This window comes from Macrobrachium nipponense, chromosome 46 (genome assembly GCF_015104395.2).
Source record: "Macrobrachium nipponense isolate FS-2020 chromosome 46, ASM1510439v2, whole genome shotgun sequence".
NCBI classification, from domain to species: domain Eukaryota; kingdom Metazoa; phylum Arthropoda; class Malacostraca; order Decapoda; family Palaemonidae; genus Macrobrachium; species Macrobrachium nipponense.
In genome coordinates, this window is record NC_061106.1 from 40002121 (window position 1) to 40025246 (window position 23126).

At 40.3% G+C, this 23126-nt stretch overlaps 1 protein-coding gene across 2 annotated transcripts in view; it reads right to left on the reverse strand.

The window, feature by feature from the left end:
- The window catches only part of LOC135214931 (arginine--tRNA ligase, cytoplasmic-like), a 30705-nt gene extending 9045 nt beyond the window's left edge, over nucleotides 1-21660 (reverse strand). The window contains exons 1-10 of one of the 2 annotated variants that reach the window (XM_064249420.1): nucleotides 21502-21660; nucleotides 15369-15512; nucleotides 9554-9760; nucleotides 9272-9409; nucleotides 8414-8526; nucleotides 7655-7775; nucleotides 7298-7501; nucleotides 6173-6295; nucleotides 5783-5947; nucleotides 5470-5587 (exon numbers count right to left, since the gene is read on the reverse strand). In XM_064249420.1, the coding sequence (XP_064105490.1) occupies nucleotides 5470-5587; nucleotides 5783-5947; nucleotides 6173-6295; nucleotides 7298-7501; nucleotides 7655-7775; nucleotides 8414-8526; nucleotides 9272-9409; nucleotides 9554-9760; nucleotides 15369-15512; nucleotides 21502-21549 (1381 nt within the window). In that variant the 5' untranslated portion in view covers nucleotides 21550-21660. Of the gene's footprint in view, nucleotides 1-5469; nucleotides 5588-5782; nucleotides 5948-6172; nucleotides 6296-7297; nucleotides 7502-7654; nucleotides 7776-8413; nucleotides 8527-9271; nucleotides 9410-9553; nucleotides 9761-13051; nucleotides 13382-15368; nucleotides 15513-21501 lie in introns of those variants that run through there. The other variant, XM_064249421.1, reaches the window with a different exon arrangement.
- Between the last annotated feature and the right edge of the window lie 1466 nt (nucleotides 21661-23126).

Sequence of the window (23126 nt, forward strand, 5' to 3'; positions counted from 1 at the left end):
ATCAACACCACTGAGTGTCCCATCAAGCGGTCTTGGAACTCTTGGAGAGCGTAAACGCCGCCTTGAGTTCCAGGACATTGATGTGAAGGTGCTTGTCGTGATGGTCCCACACACCTGCAGCCAGCAACTCCTCCAGGTGTGCGCCCATCCCTCGGTCGATGCGTCTGAGAACAGCAGCATCTCCGGGGGGGGAGTGCGTAGGGGCACTCCTCTTAAGAGGTTCCTGTCGTCGAGCCACCAGGCTAGGTCCTGCTCACCTTCTCCGTGATGGACACGGGGAAGTAGGTGGATCTTTACCTGTGACCAACTCTCCCTTAGTCTCCACTGGAGAGACCGCAGGTGAAGACGTCCGTGAGGAAACTAACTTCTCGAGTGACGACAGGTGGCCGATCACGACTTGCCATTGCTGAGCTGCCTGTTCCTGCCGAGACAGGAACCGGCCGGCTGCCTCCCTGAATTTGCTGATCCTCAAGTCTGCGGGGCGGACTTGAGCTGCTACCGTATCGATCAGCATACCCAGGTACTTCATCTTCTGCTTGGGTTCGAGATCGGACTTCTCGTAGTTTATCACGATCCCCAGATCGCGACAAAACTTTAGAAGTCGATCCCTGTCCTGCAGCAACTGCGAGCGGGAGCTCGCCAGGACCAGCCAATCGTCGAGAACCCTCAGAAGACGTATCCCGTGCGAATGGGCCCAAAGCAGACACCAGCGTGAACACTCTCGTGAACACCTGTGGGGCGGTTGAAGAGAACCGAAGCAGAGTGCCCTGAATTGGTACACCGTCCCGTCGAAGATGAAGCGGAGGTACTTTCTGGAGGACTGATGGATGGGTATTTGGAAATACGCATCCTTCAGGTCCACTGAAAGCATGAAGTCGTTCTCCCTGATGGAGTCCAGCACGGAACGTGCCGTCTCCATCTTGAACCGAGTCTGGCGAACAAATCGGTTCAGGGGAGAGAGATCTATCACCGGGCGCCAGCCCCCCCCCGATGCCTTTTCCACTAAGAAAAGGCGGCTGTAAAAGCCCGGTGACCGATCCCACTACGACTTCTACAGCTCGTTTGGTCAGCATGGTCTTGATCTCCTGCCGAAGAGCGTCGTCCTTTGAGGATCCCAGAACATATGTCTGCAGATGGACCGGGTTGGAGGTGAGGGGTGGCCGAGATTCGAAGGGTAGTAGATATCCCTCCCGAAGGACGTCTACTATCCAGGTCTCGGCACCGTAGCGCTGCCAAGTTGCCCAATGGCTCGCCAGGCACCCCCCCACTTCGGCAAGCTGGTGAGGGGGAACGCCGTCCCTAGCGTTTCCCACCTCGCTTCGACTTCTTCTTCCCAAGCACCTCCTCGGGGAAAGGAGGGCTGGGAGGAGGGCTGGTTACGGCCTCCTTTACTTTATAGAAGTTGAAGCAGGAAGAGTCTTTCCTCGGGGCTTCGATGGAGCAGCCGTCTTAGCAGCCGAGGAAGCGCTAGCTAAACTCTTAGGCTTAGCCGCAGATGTACGAGGTTGCCCAGAAACCTTCGTAACTGCCTGGTGAACCAGACGGTCACTGTCATCAGTGCGCCGTCTTTCCACCGCAGCGTCCACCATCTCTCCGGGAAAGAGAGCGGAGGAACTCTTCATTGGTCCGTTACGTAGTCCATTTACCGCTTCACGCCCGGCCCCCTTGGCTACTCGTGTAAGGACAGCGTCCCTACGACGGAGAACCAAGTTGGCCCACAGGTTTGCCGTCTGATGGGCGAGGTGGTAGGAAATGGCCCTACCTCCAGACTGGCACAGTCTCCTGAAGTCGGGGTCGTCTTCGAGGGCAGCGCCCCCGGCGTCGGCCGCGACCTTGGATACTGTGAGGGACCACAGATCCAACCAAGAGAACTGCCTGGAAGCTGCCATAGCGGTAGCTAGCTTCCAAGGCCCAGTGCCTCCTGCTGCGAGAACCATAGGTTCTCTGACAGGAGCTGCTGCAGGGACACACCTGGAGTTAGCCTAGCTAGCTCCGGGTTAAACCACCCGTTTGGGCGGTATTGGATCTACTGATGGCACGTAGAACTTCCGCTGTCGCTGCAGAGGAGGAGGAAGTAGCTTGGAAGACCGTCCTGACTTAAGTGAGTCCTCTCGTCCTGAGACGAAATACTCCACCTGGTCAAGGACTGAGTCTGCAAGCTCCGATCGCGGCAGTCCCACCGTCAATTGGGTTCCCTCTTCGGGCCCCAAAATGACTCGAGCCGGGACGTGGGCTCAGATGGTGGTAGCGGCGATCCTTCCCCCAGGTCGTTGTGCTGACGAATCAGCGCAATAACCTGGGCAAAGTTCCTCTGGATCTCAGGAGTTACAGCGTCCTGAGAGTAGGACCGTCCAGGTCCCTCCAACAGGAGCAGCTCTCGAGACCCTCCTCCTTCAGAAGGAGGAACAGCAACAGACCCCTGACGGTCGCCTCCAACCACTGCGCGTACGACCTGGCTGGTCCTACAACCATGCCTGGTCGTGCGGCGTACGTGGCGGATCGTGAGCGGCGCACCTCTCACGATCACTCCTGGGTACCTCGCTCTTCCGGTGTAGCCCGAGGAAGTTGAAGGTATAGGAGAGACAGACCTGCGCTCCCCCCCCGTTCGCTGGCAGGACCAGCGTAACGTGGGGGGGGGGGCTGCAAGCCGATCACAAAAAAACCCGCGGTGGGGATCGTGCTGGCAGCCTGGTCGTGTTACCGCTCACCTGTGGCGAGCGGCTCGACTGAGCACGTCGACCCGATCTCGTGCGTCAGACGAGCTGCTGCTGGCCACCGTCTCCGTCCGGTCCCTGTGTGGGAGCGGCGGTCAGGTGATCTGCAGAGCTCGCTTTCGCGGTGAGGGACCCCGTGAGCGTCCTCACGGGGGCACGTCAAAACCGCTGGTACCAGCCGAAGCTGGTGCCGTTGGTCGAGGGGACCTCTTCTCAGCCTCAACCCGTGGCGGTCAGAGACCGTCACGTCAACCCGAGGTACCGGCTGGTCGCTACGAGAGCGGCCGCTGGCCTGCGAGCGGGTCCACTTGCGCGACTCTCGGGGGACAGTTCTTCTGCTCCGTGCCTCTGTCGTGACTGGTGAGCAAGCTCAGGCGTCTTGACATTGGCCTGCACGGTCGCCCGAAGGAGAGGGCCGTACACTCCGGACCTTCTCGCGAACGAGAAGTCGAGCCGGTACCTGGGACTTAGCAGCAGTGCTACTAAGACCAGGCGCGGATGTTACCAGCAGTAGTCCCAGCACATCCTTGGTCCCCGTCTTTCTTCTTCTTCTCAGAAGAGGAGACGGGCCCCAGTTCCCGAGGGAACAGGAGGACCAGCAGAAGCACACCCCCCGTCACGCCAGAGCGAGACGGGCCCTTCGAAGGTCCCGTAGGAGCCTTCTTAGGGGGGGGAGGGGTGGAGCAGCCTTCTTCTTCTTCGGCTTGGAAGGATTAGAAAGTCGAAGGGGAAGAGGCGGCAACCCCGACGACGAGAAGACGATGAAGACGACGACGACATCTTCCTCTTCTTCTTCCTCTTCTTCGTCAGCTCTCTCAGACGGACGTCAGGTCTTCCATCCACGGAAAAGTCGGGCCAATTGCCGAAGCAACACGCCCCGACTGATCCTGTCCGGAAAGACCTGAGACCGGTGCAGCACCTCCATGGACGAGACCGCGACGTGGGCAGGGGCAGGCACGGCAGGAGCGCAGGAACATCAAGCAGCAGGACCAGCACCATCAGGACCAGCACCAGCAGGACAGCAGCAGCAGGACCAGCACCAATAGGACCAGCACCAGCAGGACCAGCAGCCAGCAGCAAACATCAACATTAGAGTCCCGCACCGCGCGCTTCGTAGGAGCGGCGCGAGGGCTGGGCCAGCAACACTCGCTGCAGGTACGGCAGGTACGGCAGCATAATCCGGCGTTCACAGACCTCTCCATATCAGCCAAAACTCATCATTGGGAACGGGCGGGCGGGTAGATCCAGGGGCGAACTTTTGGGGCAGCGGAAAGTCGGGCGTCGCAGCACATACCAAAAAACCCAGGTGCGGCGGCACGCCCCTCTTAGCACGGCAGCGATCGGCATCTGAATTGACGCCGTTGGAGTACACTGACGCAATGTGTTGCGTATACACCCACATGAGGAGGGGCGGACGTACGGGCTGGTGTTGACACCGTATTGGTTTCGTAGTTGTAACAAACCATGAGTTACCACTGCCGACCCCGCTAGCCGTTGAATCAAGCCCTGGATACCTGGGGCGCCCTGCCAGTCCCAACGACGACAACACCACCTGTCCAAGGTCGTCACTCACAGAAGGCACCACCTGAGGGAGGAACAGTCGGGTCAGTTAGAGGGGCACCCTCACGCCTGGGGGAGGACGAACCCCACCCAGAGCGGACGGAAAGACCCGAATACAATTTGCCACATCCGGGTATCGGGCACCCTCCCTCCCCACACTCGACGGATCCGGCGAGTGAGGAGAAGGACTCCGAAACCCCACCCCGCAGGGGAAGGCGCAAACCTCGCTGGGGGCTGAGCTGGAGGCAGGAAGGATGACGAGGTATCCGTAACCAAAGGGAGTCGCTGGAGAGCTTTCCGACGACCTTCCCTTGGTCAACCTACGCCTCTTCCTACCCTCGTACAGCACCCCACTGCGCCTCGGGGGACCAATTTACACATACATCACATTGGTCGGTTCGGGAAGCATTTCTCGCCCCCGACACACGAAAAAAACATAACTTATGAGGATCAATATCTGGGTAAGAGCGGAAATCCGCCGCATTTACGCCCCTCCACCCGGACACACCTCTACGGGCAGTTGGTGGCGCGGCGAAAGCTCTTCTTGATCCATGATTAATTAATCTTCACTCAATGAAAAATGAAAACAAAAAAGTACTTACAATTTCATTCAAGACCCACACCCCCACCACACACCAGTCAGAAGAAACATTGTAAACATCAAAAGAACACGACGAAAATAGCGGGCAGAGCGATGACGAACACGTCCTGTCACACCACGGCCGCGCGCACGACCGGACAAGCAGTTAACTACCGTTCTTCCCTTTGTTCGAAGCTTACGACCGTACCCAGCTGCCGCTAGTTACCTTCCTATTGTTAAAGGACCGAGGGTTTGTATTACGTATCGGAAACAAATAACAAATACAGTGATTCCAAAGTTAACTTGGGAATGTAAACATAAAACAAAATTATGCACTAGTCTACACATTAAAAACCAACTTATGAACTATTCAAGATACGAATGGCCGTCTGGAATGTAACTCGCTCATAAATAACGAAATGAAGCTGTAAAAACACAAGAGCAATAATGATTTAATCATTTATGGGAACAGCATTGCAACCACGAAAAGTTGAAATTCGAGGATCGCTGGACAGTAAAATGAAATTTGCAATAGCTTCCAACACATCGATGTTACCCTACATAAAATGTGGGGACCATCTATACCTAATGAGCAAAGAATTTTCTTCCACTTACCTGACCTAGTTTTAAACTTCTTCTTATCTTCTCCCAGCACAACACCAAAGGTTACATGATCAACTCTTACTTTACTTGGGTTATAAAACTTTGCCTTTTTAGCACACGCCAAGAAACTCTAGAAAAGAAACAGTTCATTTCATAAATGAAATCTGACAATGCATATTTAAAGAATGCCTTAATATTATCATCTCTTAATTTATTCATCTCCAGTCTCAATACTTGGATAACTAGCAACAAATAATAATACTACAGGAAACAATTACAAAATCATACAAATATAAACATTAACAAAAAAAGTCTTGGACATTACCTTAAAATGTTGTGACTGACCAGCATCAGTAACATAGATCAGCCACCGGCCTTTCTCCTCTTCTATTCTCTGCTTCAAACAAGCCATATCTGAAGTATCGTAAGTAAATCCTCCATCTGATTTTACAACTGTCAAAGGAATTTCTGCTCCTTCAGCAAACATCACCTGAGGAAAAATAAATCAGAATTCCATTGAAGGACACTCCAACTTCCTTACTCATCTTCTTAAAATATAATAAAACTTCCTTAAAAAGTTTAGCACATTGAAATTTTACTCTCATCAGATGGCAAACAATAAAATTCTACATACTTATTTTGGTAAAATCTGAATGAAAACAGCAAATTCTTCAGCAGTGGCTTCACATAATGTATTAATGACATGAATACACACCTTTCTTCCTTCATCTTCCTCCAAAAGCCCAGCTGCATTTAGTTCTTTTACCAGAGACTCCATTCGGCTCTGATAAAAAGATTCTCCTCTGTTGACTATACGAATCTGTAGTCTTTCATACACCTAAAAGTAAAATCATTTTACTATATATAATTACAGATACAGATTTATGAATGAAAATTTGCAGGCAAAGAATCCAAACTGACTTTTCCAGGAGAAAAGACGTTTGGGAATGTAATGGGGAGAGAGAGAGAGAGAGAGAGAGAGAGAGAGAGAGAGAGAGAGAGAGAGAGAGAGAGAGAGAGAGAGAGAGAGAGCACGACCCAGCAGACAAGACAAAGATCATTTTCAGCAAGTTCCTATTTTTTATATATACGTACATGTAACATGTATGTTTATCTACTTTGTAGTTTTAGTTTTTTATTATCTAATTACATTATTCATTTTTTTTTCTGCAAAGAAAGAGAGAGAGAGAGAGAGAGAGAGAGAGAGAGAGAGAGAGAGAGAGAGAGAGAGAAATATTTTATATTTCATACATATGTAACAGGCATTTATGATAAATTCTAAACTAATTTGAACTTTTCTCTCATTCAACTCACTTCAAAAACAGAAATAATAATTTTTTGTTACCTGGCCAACATAAGAAACATCTCCAGGTCTTTCAATAAATGTCAATTTACTACTGATGAAGAAATTGTGAAAGACCAATGAAACTGCAGGTTTTAAACTGCACATTTTGAAATATATCAACAAATTTCCTTATTAAAGTATTTCATTACTAATTGAATCCTCCTAAACATTTTACAGATGACTTTGCATGTGTACTAAGCCGGATGTACAATGTTTTGGATTAGATATACATTACTATATTTGTTATACCTTTTAATAAAAAAATTTCCAGTTACGCCTAATGTACAATGCTTAGGATCAGACATATTGTGTACATATCTTTTTATTTTTACTTGTTAAGCCTAATTATAAAGTTCATGAATAATCATCATATTTCACGTAAACTATATCTTGAAACTTATCTCAACTGCAAGCCAAATAAAGTTATTATCAAGAGTGATTTTAAGTGAACTAGCAAGACCTTACAAGGTTCCTAAATAGAATATTCGGTAATACCTTTTGGAATTCCTGCTTTGAAATATCACAGATTTCTTCCCATCCTTTGATATGTACTGGGTCATGTGCCTGTAACTGTACCACCGCTTCATAAGCTCTTTTCTTGAAGGCTTCATCTTCGTCAAACCGTTTCTTTGATTCTTTATAGAATGCTTGGAGATCAGCTATGGGTGGAGGGTTATTGGCAAAATCAGGATAGGTATCCTGGAAGAAGAGACATTCTTTTAATGCAAAACAAACTTGCAGTTTGAAAAAAAAAACTAACTCCATACATAATAAAGCAAGTTAATGATATAAAAAAAATAAGAAATCACACACTAGCAACTAATAACCAAATAAGCTGGATCAAAGACTTGCCTTCAAATGTGCAATTAACATGCCAAACTGCGTTCCCCAGTCACCCAAGTGATTTATCCGAAGCACATCATGACCCAGAAATTCTAAAAGTCGGCATATGCTATCTCCAATGATGGTTGACCTGTATAGACAGAAAAGTTAATAGACAAATACCACATAGAAACCACCCTAAAAATTTTGATGACAGATTATAAAATTAAAAATAATTGTACGAATTTTTGGTTATGTAGTAAAAATCCTTCACTAAAACCAGTAAGATGGAGGAAATAAACAAACCATGGTTGAATAATAAAGACTGGACATATCTCCCTGCAGGCCAAATCACCACACCAAAAACCAATTATAACACTGCTCATAATTTACATTCAAAGGACTTAACAAAATGACAAATTTTTAATCAACTTGTATTTTTCATAGCTAACAAATCTGAGGTCTTAACAATAGGATAATTCTTAGTGTGCCAGCTGGAAACCAGTTAAAACAATCATAGAATGTAAAGCAAGGAATCTGTGAGATCTGGCAACTCCTGCGCGCACGAGGTGGGAGCCGGTGACAGCAGATAATTTTATGAACTTTTAGAACAAGAACGTAAAATGAAAATATGTAACACTGGTAATCAAAATAAAAGGAAGTAAGTTTCATTCTTATCAACTATGGGTATGTTTGTTACTGCAAAAAACCAAACCTTGATTTACAACTGATAATATACATTTCCTGATACACTGAATAACTATTCTCTAATTCTGAATTTCAACATACCTGAGATGACCAACATGCATTTCTTTAGCAATGTTAGGTGATGAAAAATCTACTACTACTCGCTCAGGTACTGTTGGAGGCGGAGTGACGCCATTCAGGACAACGTTGGTCACCTAAGTTAGAAATACTTATGCTTACTACAACCATGAATTTTATATCTCATCAAATGAAACCTTAATATCCTAAGACATTTAATTATTCTATACAAACCAATTTTCCAAAAGAACTCAAAATATTATGCTATGGAAATTAAACTTTGGGTTAGCTGTAGAAAGTACTTTGTGCTAAAATATGGTATGGATCAAGTAGCAGTACCTTTTACAAATGTTCTCATAATACTTCTGGGTTGTAAATCTAACTGGATGAAAATGTTGTTGGCATGTCACCAAAGTTAATAGGTATCCTACTGTTAAGCAACATCTTAACAGGACACAACTGTACAAGCCACAATGCAACTGACATTTAAATAAGAGAACTATGACTAACTTTATAATAAATTTTTATTTCTCATATCTAACAAACCTTCAGTCTTAACAGAAAAAGTAGGAGTACTTGCTAAGATTAAATTGATTTACAGAATTCAAACTTGTAAAATAATAATAAATTGTCCACAAACTATCTACAAATAACATGAATCATTCATGGAGAAATCCAAGTAGTAAAAGAGCTGACTGCCACAATAAAATCAACCAGTACCATTTACCAAAAACAAGTTAAGCATAAAAAATTTGTCTTAACATTTGGTTCAATTTTTATAAACACAAACTCAGCACTTCTGGCTATCATCAAAATCAGAAACAAAAGCAGTATACAAATTTATGGACTATCTGTTCTAGGACATTACACATATTTACGTACCTGCTCTCTAATAAAGTTTTGATTTAAATATATATTAATAAAACCTGGACCTGAGAGATCTAGTTTTGATATAACAGGGTCATCTGCAACAGCTTTTAAAACAGTGTCTCCAACTTCTCTTGGGTTTTTTTTCAAAGTCTGTAAGAAAAACAGGAAAAAATAAATGCTTCTATCTTCCAGTAAAGAATATTTCCTCTGTACAATTATATATTTCCAGTTAAACAACCATTGGAACTTAAACACAAGCTTTTCAATGAAAACAAGAAACATCACTTGACTTACTTTTGCTAGGGCCAATGCAGCATTACACTGGTAATCAGCATGTTTAGATACTTGAATCTGAACTACAGGGTTTGTTACATCTGGGTAAGCTTTTAATACTGCAGAAGTGAAGACCTCCTCTAAATGACCCAGTATGTTGCACATATGACGTGAAAAATCTACATTTGGTGCAAGACTACATGCATCGCCTCCTAAGGACTCTACGTTCTGAAAAAAAGAAAAAAAAAAAGAAAAAAAAGTCACTCACTTAGAATGTTTAAATCAAAGGTAAGCACATTCAAGTCCCTTCAACATCCATAGCTAGACATTTGTTTCTAGTCTTCCCATCACTTGTTTCTGATTCAGTGCCTTGCAATTCTGAACCACACAAGCAGTAAACCTTCATCATGACTGAACAACGAGTTGATTCTAGAAAACATTAAGTTCTGCTGGAGAAAATGACATTTGCATGATAAAATAAGTTTTATGTACACTTCCCAAGTAATTACATAGCTATCTGTTCCTAACTTACGGCAGCTTAAAAATTCAAAATTGTGTGAAGGTAAAAAGGTCCTGCCCACTATCTGGGACTTAAAGGAACAAACTGACAAAGAGCTCAGTTTGTTTCATGCTCTAATGTCCATGGGCCAGAGCAGACAACCCTTGCTGGAATCTGAGGAAGTGGGGTTGTCTGAGCAGCGACAGTTTTGTGGAAGGAGTCTTGGATAATCCACCAACAGCTGAATCAGATCTGGAAACCACCCACAGGGAGCGACTAGTCAAGAAGGTGCCCTGATGTGTCGCCAACTTGTTGAGTACCTCCCAGATCATCCCGAAGTGAGGGAAGGCAAAAACATCCAGCCCTGTCCAGTCCAGAAGCATGGCATCCATCGCTCATGCCAGAGGATAAGGAACCGGAAAGCAGAAGAGTGGAAGAAGGTGGTTTCTCGAGGTTGCGAAGAGATCTATGGTCGGTTTGCCCCACAAACTCAATAGATCATTGCAGACTAATGGGTCTAGGTCCATTCGGTTTGATATATCCTCTTCATGCTAACCCCAAAACACCATTAGAGAAGTCCTTGCAGGTGTTCCTGAAGGATCTTTGCAAGGGCCAAGTACATGCATATTCTTCCCCATGGAAAATGGACTTTAGTTTCCACTGACCAGACAACTGCTGTTCCAAACTATGGTTACCTTTAGAATCTCCAATTTTACTTATGATGTACAAGGAAGCACATGAAATTAAAAAATAAAAATAAAACTAAAAATCAATCACACTGCACCTAATGATAGTGAAGAATAGTTCTTTAATCTGTTAAACTAAACCTAAGCAATTTGTACATATCAAATTGACAGTCTTCCTGGGGAAAAATTAAACAATCAATGTAGGCACATATAAATGCTCCCATACTTAAATCCAGTTTGTCAGAAACCTAGTTTAAAAACAAAAGCATTTGGAAAGTGGGGCAAGTTGGTTGTTCCAATCAGTTGTTAATCATGATTACATTAGTATTATGAATAGCTATTCAGCAATTGGTTTATCCTCCCTCAACCAGGCATCAAAACCTGAGTAAAAATGAAGATAAAAAAGATGTTTACACTCTGTATGGACACAGGTTTGTTTTGAGTTGAGAAAAAATGTTACTACAATGGACCACCAGTATTCGTGGTGGATGCATACCAGACCGGCTGCCCCGAATAGCTCAGAATCTGCGACTACTTAGAACCCCAATAAAAACTATTAAAACTGCCTATTTTCTTAGTTCAAACTCGAGAAAAACCCACTGAAAATGCTTCAACATGGTTTTTTTGAATAGTTTTGTCACAAAAAATGAATTTAATCATGAAATTGTTGTGAAAATACCGTAGTTTGTGAATATTTCTCATAGAAAAATACTGCAAATTTCCTGTGAATAATGGGTATATATGGTCCATAAGGAAATCCGTGAATATGCGAGTCCACGAATCTTGAGAACGCGAATACAGGGGGTCCATTGTATATTGCAGATATATTAATCCATTTTTTGACATTGCTGAATAAGCACTTTAAACATTTTTTGAGTTGCCTTCATTGACAGTGATTTTATTTCTGACCATACATCCTCATAAGTGAGAGCCAGACTATATACTTTGCTGAAACAAGAATTCAATGATAAAATCACTGTTAATGCAGATTTAAAAAAAAAAAAAAAAAAAAAAAAAAAAAAAAAAAAAAATAAAAAAAAAAAAAAAAAAAAAAAAAAAAAAAAAAACTATCATTTTCAACGCTGCCAAAATGCAATATAAAGGAAAGTAAGAAAATAAGAAAATGAAAAAGAGAAAAACTTTTTATACACAGTTCTTTAAGATATACAGTACACAACCCTTTGTTGGTAAGTAAGTAATGGTTGCATTAATTAAAGAAAATTTTAAATTATTATTCTATACAAATATGCAGTACATATCTCCCTACTTTGATTATCAACAGGAAGGATAACATTATCCAATAGCAATTACATTACACTGAGCCATTCTTAACCCTCACGGGGTTAGCACAAAGAATTCGTTAAAGAAGTTGTAATTTTGTGGATTAAGACCAAAAGAGCAAAACTGGATAAGGGTTACACTTAAAAAATAATGATGAAGATAATCTGGAATATGTTGGAGACTTGTATTGAGACTACAATAATTGGAAATTACACTAAATAAATAACAAAAATAATTAAGATTTGCACAATTACCCTTTCATCCCCCTTTGTGCTGTGCATTTCAGGGCCATGTCTAATTGATTTTCGTCGATAAAATCTTATCAATGCATTGGATATGGATCGTATTTTGGAAATAGCTATTTGAAGCCACAGCCTAATTGGCAAAAATAGGCAGTGCTGTCTAATGTTGATAATTAAGGCACTTATCAAGAGTAAATAAAAGAAATTTAAAGGGAAACTAGCTAAATGTTGCAGGCTTGTAGATAGATGATAGTAAATCGTCATTGCTGAAGACCCTCCCACTCATTGATACTGTAGTATGATATACTTTACTAGACACCACGCCCATAAACCTTATGAATGAAGACTAAGATTTTGGTAGTATGTACTAGTAATAGTAATATATGGACTCCTTTATAGTGTTTCACACACTCAAACACCAAAGTAGAGTCCAATAAGGAAATGGGGATAAATTGAGACTATTAATTGTGTAATACAGTTCCTAGCACAATTCACATTTCATTTAATTAACAACATCAGACAGCAGTGCATGTTTTTGCCCATTAAGCTGTGGCTTCAAATAGGTATTCCCAAAATACAATTCATATCCGATGGTTTGGTAAGATTTTATTGACAAAAATCAATTACTAGACACAGCCCTGAAATGCACAGTAGTTGGAAACACTTCTACATCAACTTAAAATGAATCCACTTAATTAAAGCTATTTTTCACCACCTAATTATTTTGCTTATGATATACAAAACGTCGATGTTGTACCGTACCCCTAAATGGAAAATACACTAAGTACTGCATTACTGTATTCATTCATACCCGAGAAGACGTTAAATGATGATTCCCACCACCTTGAGTGCAGAGTTTCTTGTGTGGAAAGTCTGACATTGTCAAAATTCACTAATATCCATCAAAGACTACACGGAGAGAGCATTTTCAATTTATGCATAACCAGGTCGAAGCAATACATCACATCAACTTGCATTGTTTGGTTTATGTTTAAGGATATCATTTAACACTTTTTTGAGACAAATATATTTTTCACCATTAACACTTAGAACCTTGTAAAGTAGTTTTTCTTTCTTTAAAGTTCCTTTGTACTCCACATTAATTTCCCGAGTCTGGCTTTGCTGAAGCAGCATCACAAGTCTGCAACAAAACATACAGCCATTTCAGAGCCAAGAACTTTACAAAATCTTTGGATACGTTTATCACTTCACACATTTTGAAGTTTGAAATTCATACAAACCTTGTTTCTTCTAGTCATAGTCAATTGACATAAAAATGAACTGATCATTATTGAGCATTTTTTTGCCAGAAAATAGTGCATTGCAGTCATGAGTCACAGAGTTAGTAACCTCATAATGCCAGCTTAGGGGGGGAAAACAAAAAGAGAGAGAGAGAGAGAGGAGAGAGAGAGAGAGAGAGAGAGAGAGAGAGAGAGAGAGAGAGAGAGAGAGAGGGGGGGGGGGCAGACAGTTTAAGTTTTTTTTTACTAAGGTTCTTTTACTTTTTCCTTCTATGTCAGTTGATTAAGCCAGGTACAAAAATTAGAATAAGGAATATTTTTCTGGCTGAATAAAGTGAGATTCCACCCTGGTCATCCATATTGCAAGGTTATAGGTTTTTTAAAGGGTTTGTCAAAAAATGAGATTTTCATTACAAAATAAATTTTTGTATATACTTACCAAGTAATCACATAGCTATAGTTTCTACTATAAAAGGAGCTCGAAATTTTGAAATTCAAGGTAGCGCTCTTTTGTTTTGGGTGTAGGTAACTATCTCCGCCCACTTTCGGGGAAGAATATGCACAACAGTGCTAACGGGCTCAATCCATTTATGACCTATGTCCATAAGAAGGGAGGCGGGAGGGCTCCCATTATGCAATTACTTGGAAGTATATATAAAAAAATGACAATTTTTTAAAGTAAATCGTATTCTTCCTAACTATACAAACCTGGGGTTCTTTACATTAGGAAGTGCTTTATGTTGAAGCTGGAACACAGCCATTAAAACGCTTAGGTTAGGCAGTAACTACCGCCAGGTAGATGGGGACACCCGCCTGCCTGGATGAAAACATTCCACTTTGTGTCTGTCATTGCCTCAAAATATACAAAACTGACGTGAAGCTAGGTCTATGCTTGTCATTGCCTCAAAAATTAATACAAGCATTTTGGCCTAATGGAATGGCATAACATTTAAGAATTACTATAAAATAATTTACCAGAGGCTTACGAGATGCCTAAAAGGAATGGGATAACATTCAAGAATTACTTTAAGGTAATTGTTTACCAGCGGCTTGTGAATAGCCTATGACCAGTAAACAAATTCTATATGCAAAGTTTTTTGGCCTAATGGAACCCAGTAAGCAAATCATAAATGCAAAAGTTTTGTCTTAGAGGAATGGTTTAACATTTGAGAATTACTTTTAAGACAAAGCTATTAGTGCAGGCAAATTGCAGGTAGCCAGTCAGTCGATAAAAAAAAAAAAAAAAAAAAAAAAAAAAAAAAAAAAAAAAAAAAAAAAAAAAAAACTTAATTCTGAAGGACTTCTGCTTGAAGGCTAAGAAATAAGCATTCCAGTGGTTGTTATAACTGGAAAACAAGAATAAGCTGCTGTAGGTACTCAATGTTTCGTTGAGTACGGCAGAAAACAGAATGAGGTGGTTAGCCAAGTCATTCCTAGCATTGCCATTAGGGGGTGGTACTGTGCACCTACACTGAGCAATGGAAGCGCTCCCTGCGAACTTTGAATTTAGGCTACAGTACGGGGAAAACTAATAACTATGTCATTACTGGGTAAGTAAATGCCTCATTTACAGTCAGTTTTATGCATACTGCTACCTTTTTCCTGAAAGAATAGTCTCTGGCATAAAATCTGATTTCCATTATTTTTCAACTAAAATATGACTGCTTTCCATACAAACAAATCTTCAAAATATAGTTACAAGTATGTACACAAAAAGATATATCTTCCAAACAGTTTTTCATCTAACTTCAAAAAACACCTAAAATACACTTACAAGTACACAAAAAGATATATCTTCCAAACAGTTTTTCATCTAACTTCAAAAAACACCTAAAATACACTTACATACACTTAAAACAAGTAAAATACATTTTATTGTCAACTTACCCTTTTCAGAATTCCAATTCGGTACTTCAATTTGGCATTCTCATTTAAAAGATCCAGGTATTCTTTATCATCAATATCTATATCACCCAAGTTTCCATTGCTTAAAGCTTGTAACTGTGTAGCTAATCTTTCCGTTTCTTTTTCCTGGAAATGTAAATGAAAATTATTGACATTTTAAAAAAATATCTGCATAAAAATGTTAAGTAAAACCAGATATACAGTGCTATCCAACTACTGCATTACTATACATTAATGTGTTATAAAACCTACATTGTCATAATTTTCACTAAATAAAGAAGTATATAACAATGCCATCCCAATCTAAAAGGATGTGAAATGAGGGTATTTCTAAGTAACAACTTTGCATGGACTGCAAGGAACGGGCCCGCGAATAAGAAAACTACTAGGGACTGGAGGGGTCAAATGTATTTTGTCATGTTTAGTACTAGGCAAGGGGGGGTTACTTACAGTCAACCGACAAAAAAATAGCAGTAAATTCTTAATCATCAACCAAAATATTATAGAAAAAGTCAATTTCCAAGGAAATACCTGACGCACAGTAATTAGTACTTAGATTTACCAAAATAAGTACCTAATAAAAATTACAAGAACAATTCCATTCTGCCATGAAATACTTAAACCATCACTAGGTATGGCTATCCTTCAGGTTAAGCCTGAAAGCAGAGTATGCAAATGTTCTGATCCATTACCTTTGCAGACCAAAATTTTATGAGAAGGCAATGTCAAAAAAAAAAAAAAAAAAAAAAAAAAAAAAAAAAAAAACTGCCAGACACATGAAATCCAATGTATGTGTATGAACAGCAAACTAGGGTTGGATGAAATAAACATGTCACTTGGATGGATCACTTTCATTTGTACCTAGGCTACTTTCTTTTTGTATTGGCAAAAATTTCTTTACTTACTGACAGAAGGTTAAATAGGGTAAATGAGCAAATGGCGACATAGTGGCCACCTCTCTCGGAACATGGCGACTTCCTGAAAAAGTGCTTGAATTATGCCAATATTTCGTAATTTAGGATGGGCCACAACCCTTGACTGATGCTCATGGCAGCAAATTCAAGTACTTTTTCAGGAAGGTGGCCGCTCAGTCATTTACCATGTCCCTGTAACTCCCTCACCAAATTCTCATGGTTTCATCTCGAGGCTTTTTCTCAATGCGACCTTTAAAATTTGTCCCGTAAAGGACTGGTCCTTACAGATATACCTAGTAGGTACAGTTAGGTTAGATTTGGTAAATACTGGGAGGCGAAATTACCAACGCCGGCAGTAGACCTATGTAATTATTTCCTTGGAAATTGACTTATTCTACCTAGCCTATAGTATTTTGGTTGCTTATTAAGAATTTACTGTCATTTTTTGTCGGTCGACTGTAATAAACCCCAAAGGGCTAGTAGGTTCTAAACATGGTGAAATAGGGTAAACAATCACGGACATTCCATCGTCATCACGCTGGCCAGGCTTATTCACTCGATATTTAATTGGTGAAACAAGAATATAATTACAACTTTAAGCATACCATTCAAAAGATTGAAGTTTCATATATCAACATAATGTGATATATGAAAGCCCCATACGAACTAAAATAAGCACGTGACGCTCTTTGTAAAATATGTTTTCAAGGCAGTTTTGAAATCCAATATAGCGGCAATTGTGAGGCTGGCCGGTCTAACTACGGACAATCCACCATCTTTCCCAGCCTTCCCAGCACTCATTTGAACAATGTTAGCATATATGTGTAACGTTTATTAATCTTACTCAAGATTGCAGTTGTAATCAGCACAATAAAACAACATTTTGTTGCCTATACTATTAGTGAAAGTATGAAACTTCGTTATTCCCGGGGTCATGGTTTGAACTGAATTCATTTTACCTTGTAATCGGTGGTTTTATCCTTACTGCCATCACAACTGAAACTCCACAGTGCTTATTTGATTGTAATTATACACATTTTGGTCTTAATTCACTCCACATTGCTGTTCCTGGTTCCTAAGTACTCACCCACAAACACAGTTACGAGCAGCAGGAGACAACACTGATTATGGGTGCAAAGCTTTATTCCCTTAATTGTTTACTTTAATCATTACTTAGTTTAACTTTACTTCAAAATGATTACTTAATTCAAGTCTAATATCCCTTTTTTGCAACCAAATTAACCCTGAAAAATTACAAATATTTCTGATGTATACTTACGAGTAGACGACGCGAGGAAAAATTACTCATCGTTGCCAATCTAGTGGAGCATTACACATATGCCGATGCATTTGCAAACGGTTTCCATGAATTCTAGTTGTCATAGTAATGAAGTAATGATAAAATTGCTGTAATATGTATATATACTACAAATAGATACGCTAATTTCACTTATTTCTCCGGTTTTGTGTAAGTCTCATACCCAGTTTGGAGGGTAAACACATACCAATTGACAACACTGATAAACAATTGAAGAGTGCAAAACTCTGCAAAACGGCGCAAAGAATGCCGTAGTCCCCTTCGATAAGTATGGTTAGCTAGATGTCGGGTGTACGATTGCTGTGATGAAAGTGCCCCAGCGTCTATGGGTACAAGTGGTGTGCGGATATAGCACAGGAAATGCGAAGTTTGTTGACACAAGCAACTCCGCAAACATCGACATGCGTCAATCTTCTAAATATTCGAGTTGTAAATAAAATTTCGAAAGCATTTGGTAGTGTGGGCACTGCGTTGGCCACCCTTTTCATTACCCTCTGTTTAAATCTTAAAATATGGCCTTCATTTCTAACTTTGGGAGAAAATACTTACTTCGAAAGGAGAGTAGAGGTCTTTAGCTCCTTCTCTCACCAACAAGAACTCGTAACTGATGACATCTCCGGTGTTAGGACGCGTTGTTAAAAGTACTTTTTCGGAGGGTGGCCTAGACCTGGTAGTCGGTGAGTTAGCCAGTCCTCGCGGTGTTTTACCCTACATTTATTCCCCAATCCCTAGGCTAGTTCTTTCGTATTCGCGGGACTGTTCTTGCAGTCTGTGCGGAGTCGTTTCTTAGAAATTGCTACTAAGCCTGGTCCTGTCTACCTAATATGCAGAAAAAATAGGTCCGCATTCTGATGGAAGATACCTACTACGATTGTTAAATTACCTGCAATGTAGTCGGCAGTCGCTAACTACCAATTACCTAGTATAGGGTAGAATATCACGACAGGCCAACCCTCATCACGGTGACGGGTCTTATTCACTCGATATTTAATTGGTGAAACAAGAATACAATTGCAACTCTCAGCATACCATTTAAAAGACTGAAGTTTCGTCAACATAATGTGATATATGAAAGCCCCACACGAACTAAAATAAGCATGTGAGCTCTTCGTAAAATATGTTTTCAAGGCAGTTTTGAAATCCAATATGGCGGCTACGTTTTTCATGGAAGGTTCTGATCAGTGATGGCCAACATCTTTCCCCAGCCTTCCCAGCACTCATTTGAACAATGTTAGCGTATATATGTAACGTTTATTGATCTTACTCAAGATTGCAGTTGTAATCAGCACAATAAAACAACATTTTGTTGCCTATATTAGTGAAAGTATGAAACTTGTTATTCCTGGGGTTATGGTTTGAACTGAATTCATTCTTACCTTGTAATCGGTGGTTTTTATCCTTACTGCCATCACAACTGAAACTCCACAGTGCTTATTTGATTGTTATTATACACATTTTGGTCTCAGTTCACTCCACATTGCACTTTAAACCCGTTGCTGTTTCTGGTTTCTAAGCGCGCGCGCCATAAACACAGTTATGAACAGCAGACGACGACAGACGACGAAACTGCAAAGTTTTATTCCCTAAACTGTTTACTTTACTCGTTATTTAGTTTAAATTTACTTTGTTATTTAAAAATTTTGATTTAATTCATGTATATTATCCCTTTTTTGCAACCAAATTACCCCGAAAATTACAGATATTTCTAAAGTAGATAAAATCAAATGTTTCTAACGTTTTCGTACATCTGGCTGCCGAAAACCATAGAGGAACGAATACGGAAAAGTGCTAGAGGAACGACTACGGGAAGGTGAATTATATACATTTTTTTTTTTTTTGCTTTTTTGTTTTTGCTAGCACTTTTCATTGATTTCAGTCTTTATTAGTATTTTGAATTTCTTTAATAATCGTATGCCAGAAATAAATGTAACCTTTAATGTTTGCATGCTTTAATGTTTGCATGCTAAGAATGGCAAAATCATCGTTGCCACATTAGTGGAGGCTTCACACATACGCCGTTCCATTATTATAAACTGTTTTTCCATGAATTCTAGTTGTCATAGTAATGCAATAATGATAAAATTGCTTTAATATTTATGTATATATACTTCCAATACATTGCCTAATTTACACCAATTTCAACGTTTTGTGTGGAGTCTTATACCCAGTTTGGAGGTCAACACATACCGAATGGCAACAGAGAGAGAGAGAGAGAGAGAGAGAAAGGAAGGCGAGGAACGAAGAAGAAAAAGGATGGCGGTGGAGGGGGGGGGGGAGGGGGGGGGGGGGGGGGAGAGGGTAGGTGGAGCTTTATACGCGTGTTCGTATCCATTTCTGCATAATGGAGTTTTTGTCTCTTGGTACAAGGACAAGTGTCGTTATTCTTTACGATTAGTGATTCACGATACCCTTATAAATTACGGCACTGGGTGTAATGCACTATAGCAAAATCTCGTTCTGTTACGAGTGTTCGTTACAGAAATAGGTATTGCCCAAAAACGTGCTTGCACTGTCTCTGAAACCCATAGTAGACATGCTGCTTAGTTGTCAATCAAGTTTTTATAACCAAGTATTTTTTACAAGCTAGCTATTGAATAAATTTGTATTTTTCTCAGTCAAAACATATGCCCCTCAATGCTAACTTTCCTCTTTTAACGACTTTCTGGTCATTGCGAAATTCGGACCCATAATTTCTTATGGTGCGAAAACAGACAGAGGCCCATGGACCGAAAACGATTGCGTCACACTACGGCGATAATCCAGCAGAATAAAACATCTTCATATATCCAAAAGTAAATAATAAAGATATATATGCGCATTACGATTATAACAATTACATGTATAACTGATAACAATCTGCATGAATAACTGGTAAACTGTTCTGCAATGACAGTTGAGTATAGCAATTATTTACAATAGGTACGAAAGTCAAGATGTCGTGACGTCATAATATAGAACTTAAAAGAACGTTCTAGGTAATTCAGAAAAATAATTACTTAAATTTGAGTCAGAGTCGAGTTACTTTTTCAATAACGAATATTCTCAAATTAATCATCATAAATATGTAAAATATTGATGTTTTACTACTTATTTAAAAATTAGCTAAGAGCACGCTTCTCGTCATCTTCTACCAAAACGGCTGTTTACTCCTGGCTTGTTTGTTGGTGAGAAATCGTGTTTCGATTGTTGTGATGAAAGTGCTCCAGCATCTGTGGGCACAAGTGGTGTGCGGATTTATCACAGGAAATGGGTTAGTTTATTGACACAAGCTACTCCGTAAACATTGAGATGGCGTCAATCTTCTAAATACCTCGAGTTGTAAGTAAAAATGTTGAACGCGTTTTGGTGAGATTTCCACTGCCAGGGCGCCATTTTCAGTACCCTCTGTTTAAATCTTAAAATTTGGCCTTAATTTCTAACTTTGGAGAAAATACTTACTTCGAAAGGAGAGTAGAGGTCTTTAGCTCCGTTTCTCACCAACAACAAGTCGCGACTGATGCCCATCTCGGGTGTCAGGACGCGTTATAATGTACTTTTTCGGAGGGTGGCAAGCGTTGAATGTAGGTGGCCTGGTTGGCCTGCCGTGGTGATCTACCCTAGTAGCTAGCCTAAGTTAGGTAGGCGTAGCGTATCGTGCCTTACCTGAAGGCAGGGCTGTCTAAACTACCCTTGCGGTGGATACGTCCATTGATACTTGGCTGTCTATCATCTTTTTGGGCTAAAATGATATTTGCTCATCGTTTAGTGCATTTAATTTATGAATGAGCTTAAATACTACTACCCAGCTGGCTGCATGGACGAAGAGGCCTAAGGCAGAGAACTGCAATTTATAGGTAGTACCTAGGTCGTTCATATTTAAGACTATGTTAAGGGTTACACTTACGGCTTTTACGCATCGCTGAGTATAATCCAAGAGGGTTTGATCTGCCATTTTCACACGACTCTATTCCTCTTCAATTCAAGGATACATTAAATTATTATGACACGGTGACGTTGTGCTGTCAGCAACATTCGGCAGTGACAATACCATGTGAAGTCGTTTTTAGACTAGGAAACGAGTAGTGTTTCTTATAATTATCACTAATAAAAATGTTTATACTTCAAAAGAATTCGATCTGTTACTAAGGATATAAAGAAATAACTATTTAAAAATTTTTGAAGCAGAAATATGCAAGATTTGAAAGTAAATGACTTCGGAACAGAGAAGCCTATAGTTAGAGTGCAATGACACAGCACTTCGAGAAACACACAACGCCATAGAAAATAAAACGTCATCGAAACACCAAGAGAAAATCATATGACTGAACCTTCTTCTTCTTCCCGTACTTTACAAAGATGACAAATGCTCAAGAGTTATTACATTCTGATTTGGATGAACTTATTTTAATTTATCAAATTAGTTTGCGCATTCATTACTTTCAACTGGTAATGATGTATTCATATTTGTGGACGGCTTTCCAAGGTGTCAAGTGCAACTTTCTCTGGATCCTTCTCTTCTTTGTAGAATAAATTTTTTTAAACCCAAACAAGTTGATTATATATAGTATATATATATTATATATATATATATATATTATAATATACTATATATATTATTTATATATAATATATATTGGTGTGTGTGTGGTGTGTGTGTGGTGTGTAATGGAGTGTGTTTGTTTGTGTGTGTGTGTGTGTTTTGTATGGTGACTTTTTAGCGTTGCATGGAACAGAAGTTATTCGGCAATGGGGACCAAACAAGCTTTCTTTACTTGAACTTCAGAACGACGTCGAGAAGTGAAACTTCTATGAAACACCAGAAATACACATCTCTCAACTCTCCAATGGGAATGGCCCGAGCAGAATCGAACCCGCGTATCACCGAGGTGGGATGCTAATACCATACAACCATGCGAACTGAGGCCAACTTTTTAATATAATATACTAATATATATATATATTAATATTATATATATATAAATAAATTAATATATATATAATATATATATATATATATATATATTATATATATTATATATATTACTTTCTGTTAGACTAATACTAGATGGTAGACAAAGGTAATCACTGCATGAATTATTATTATTACCATAGCGTGATGGTTATTTTACTTTTTCTTTTTCTTAATTTTTAGGCTTCATTTCACAGTTATTGCTTGCTTAGCTGATATCTTAATGAAATAGCGTTTGTTTTATCCATGAGTCAACTTCATTTTATGTATAATTTAAGGACACCGTTGTCACGTTGCAGGTTTAACATTATTTTCAACCACGGAAGCTTACGTTTTGTAATGTCACCCATTGTCAATTTTAACAAAATACATCAAAGAACACTATCATGGGAACTAAATTATCTAGTTACTCTGAGTCTGAGTAAACGTTGACATATAAGTACCTAGTAAATGCAAAGTGCAATTAGGTAATTTGTTTCATACAACTGGTAACTTCAAGTGCGTTACATAAGATGCTAGTTAATTCTTTTCTAGAACTGACTACAAAGATTATTATGGCA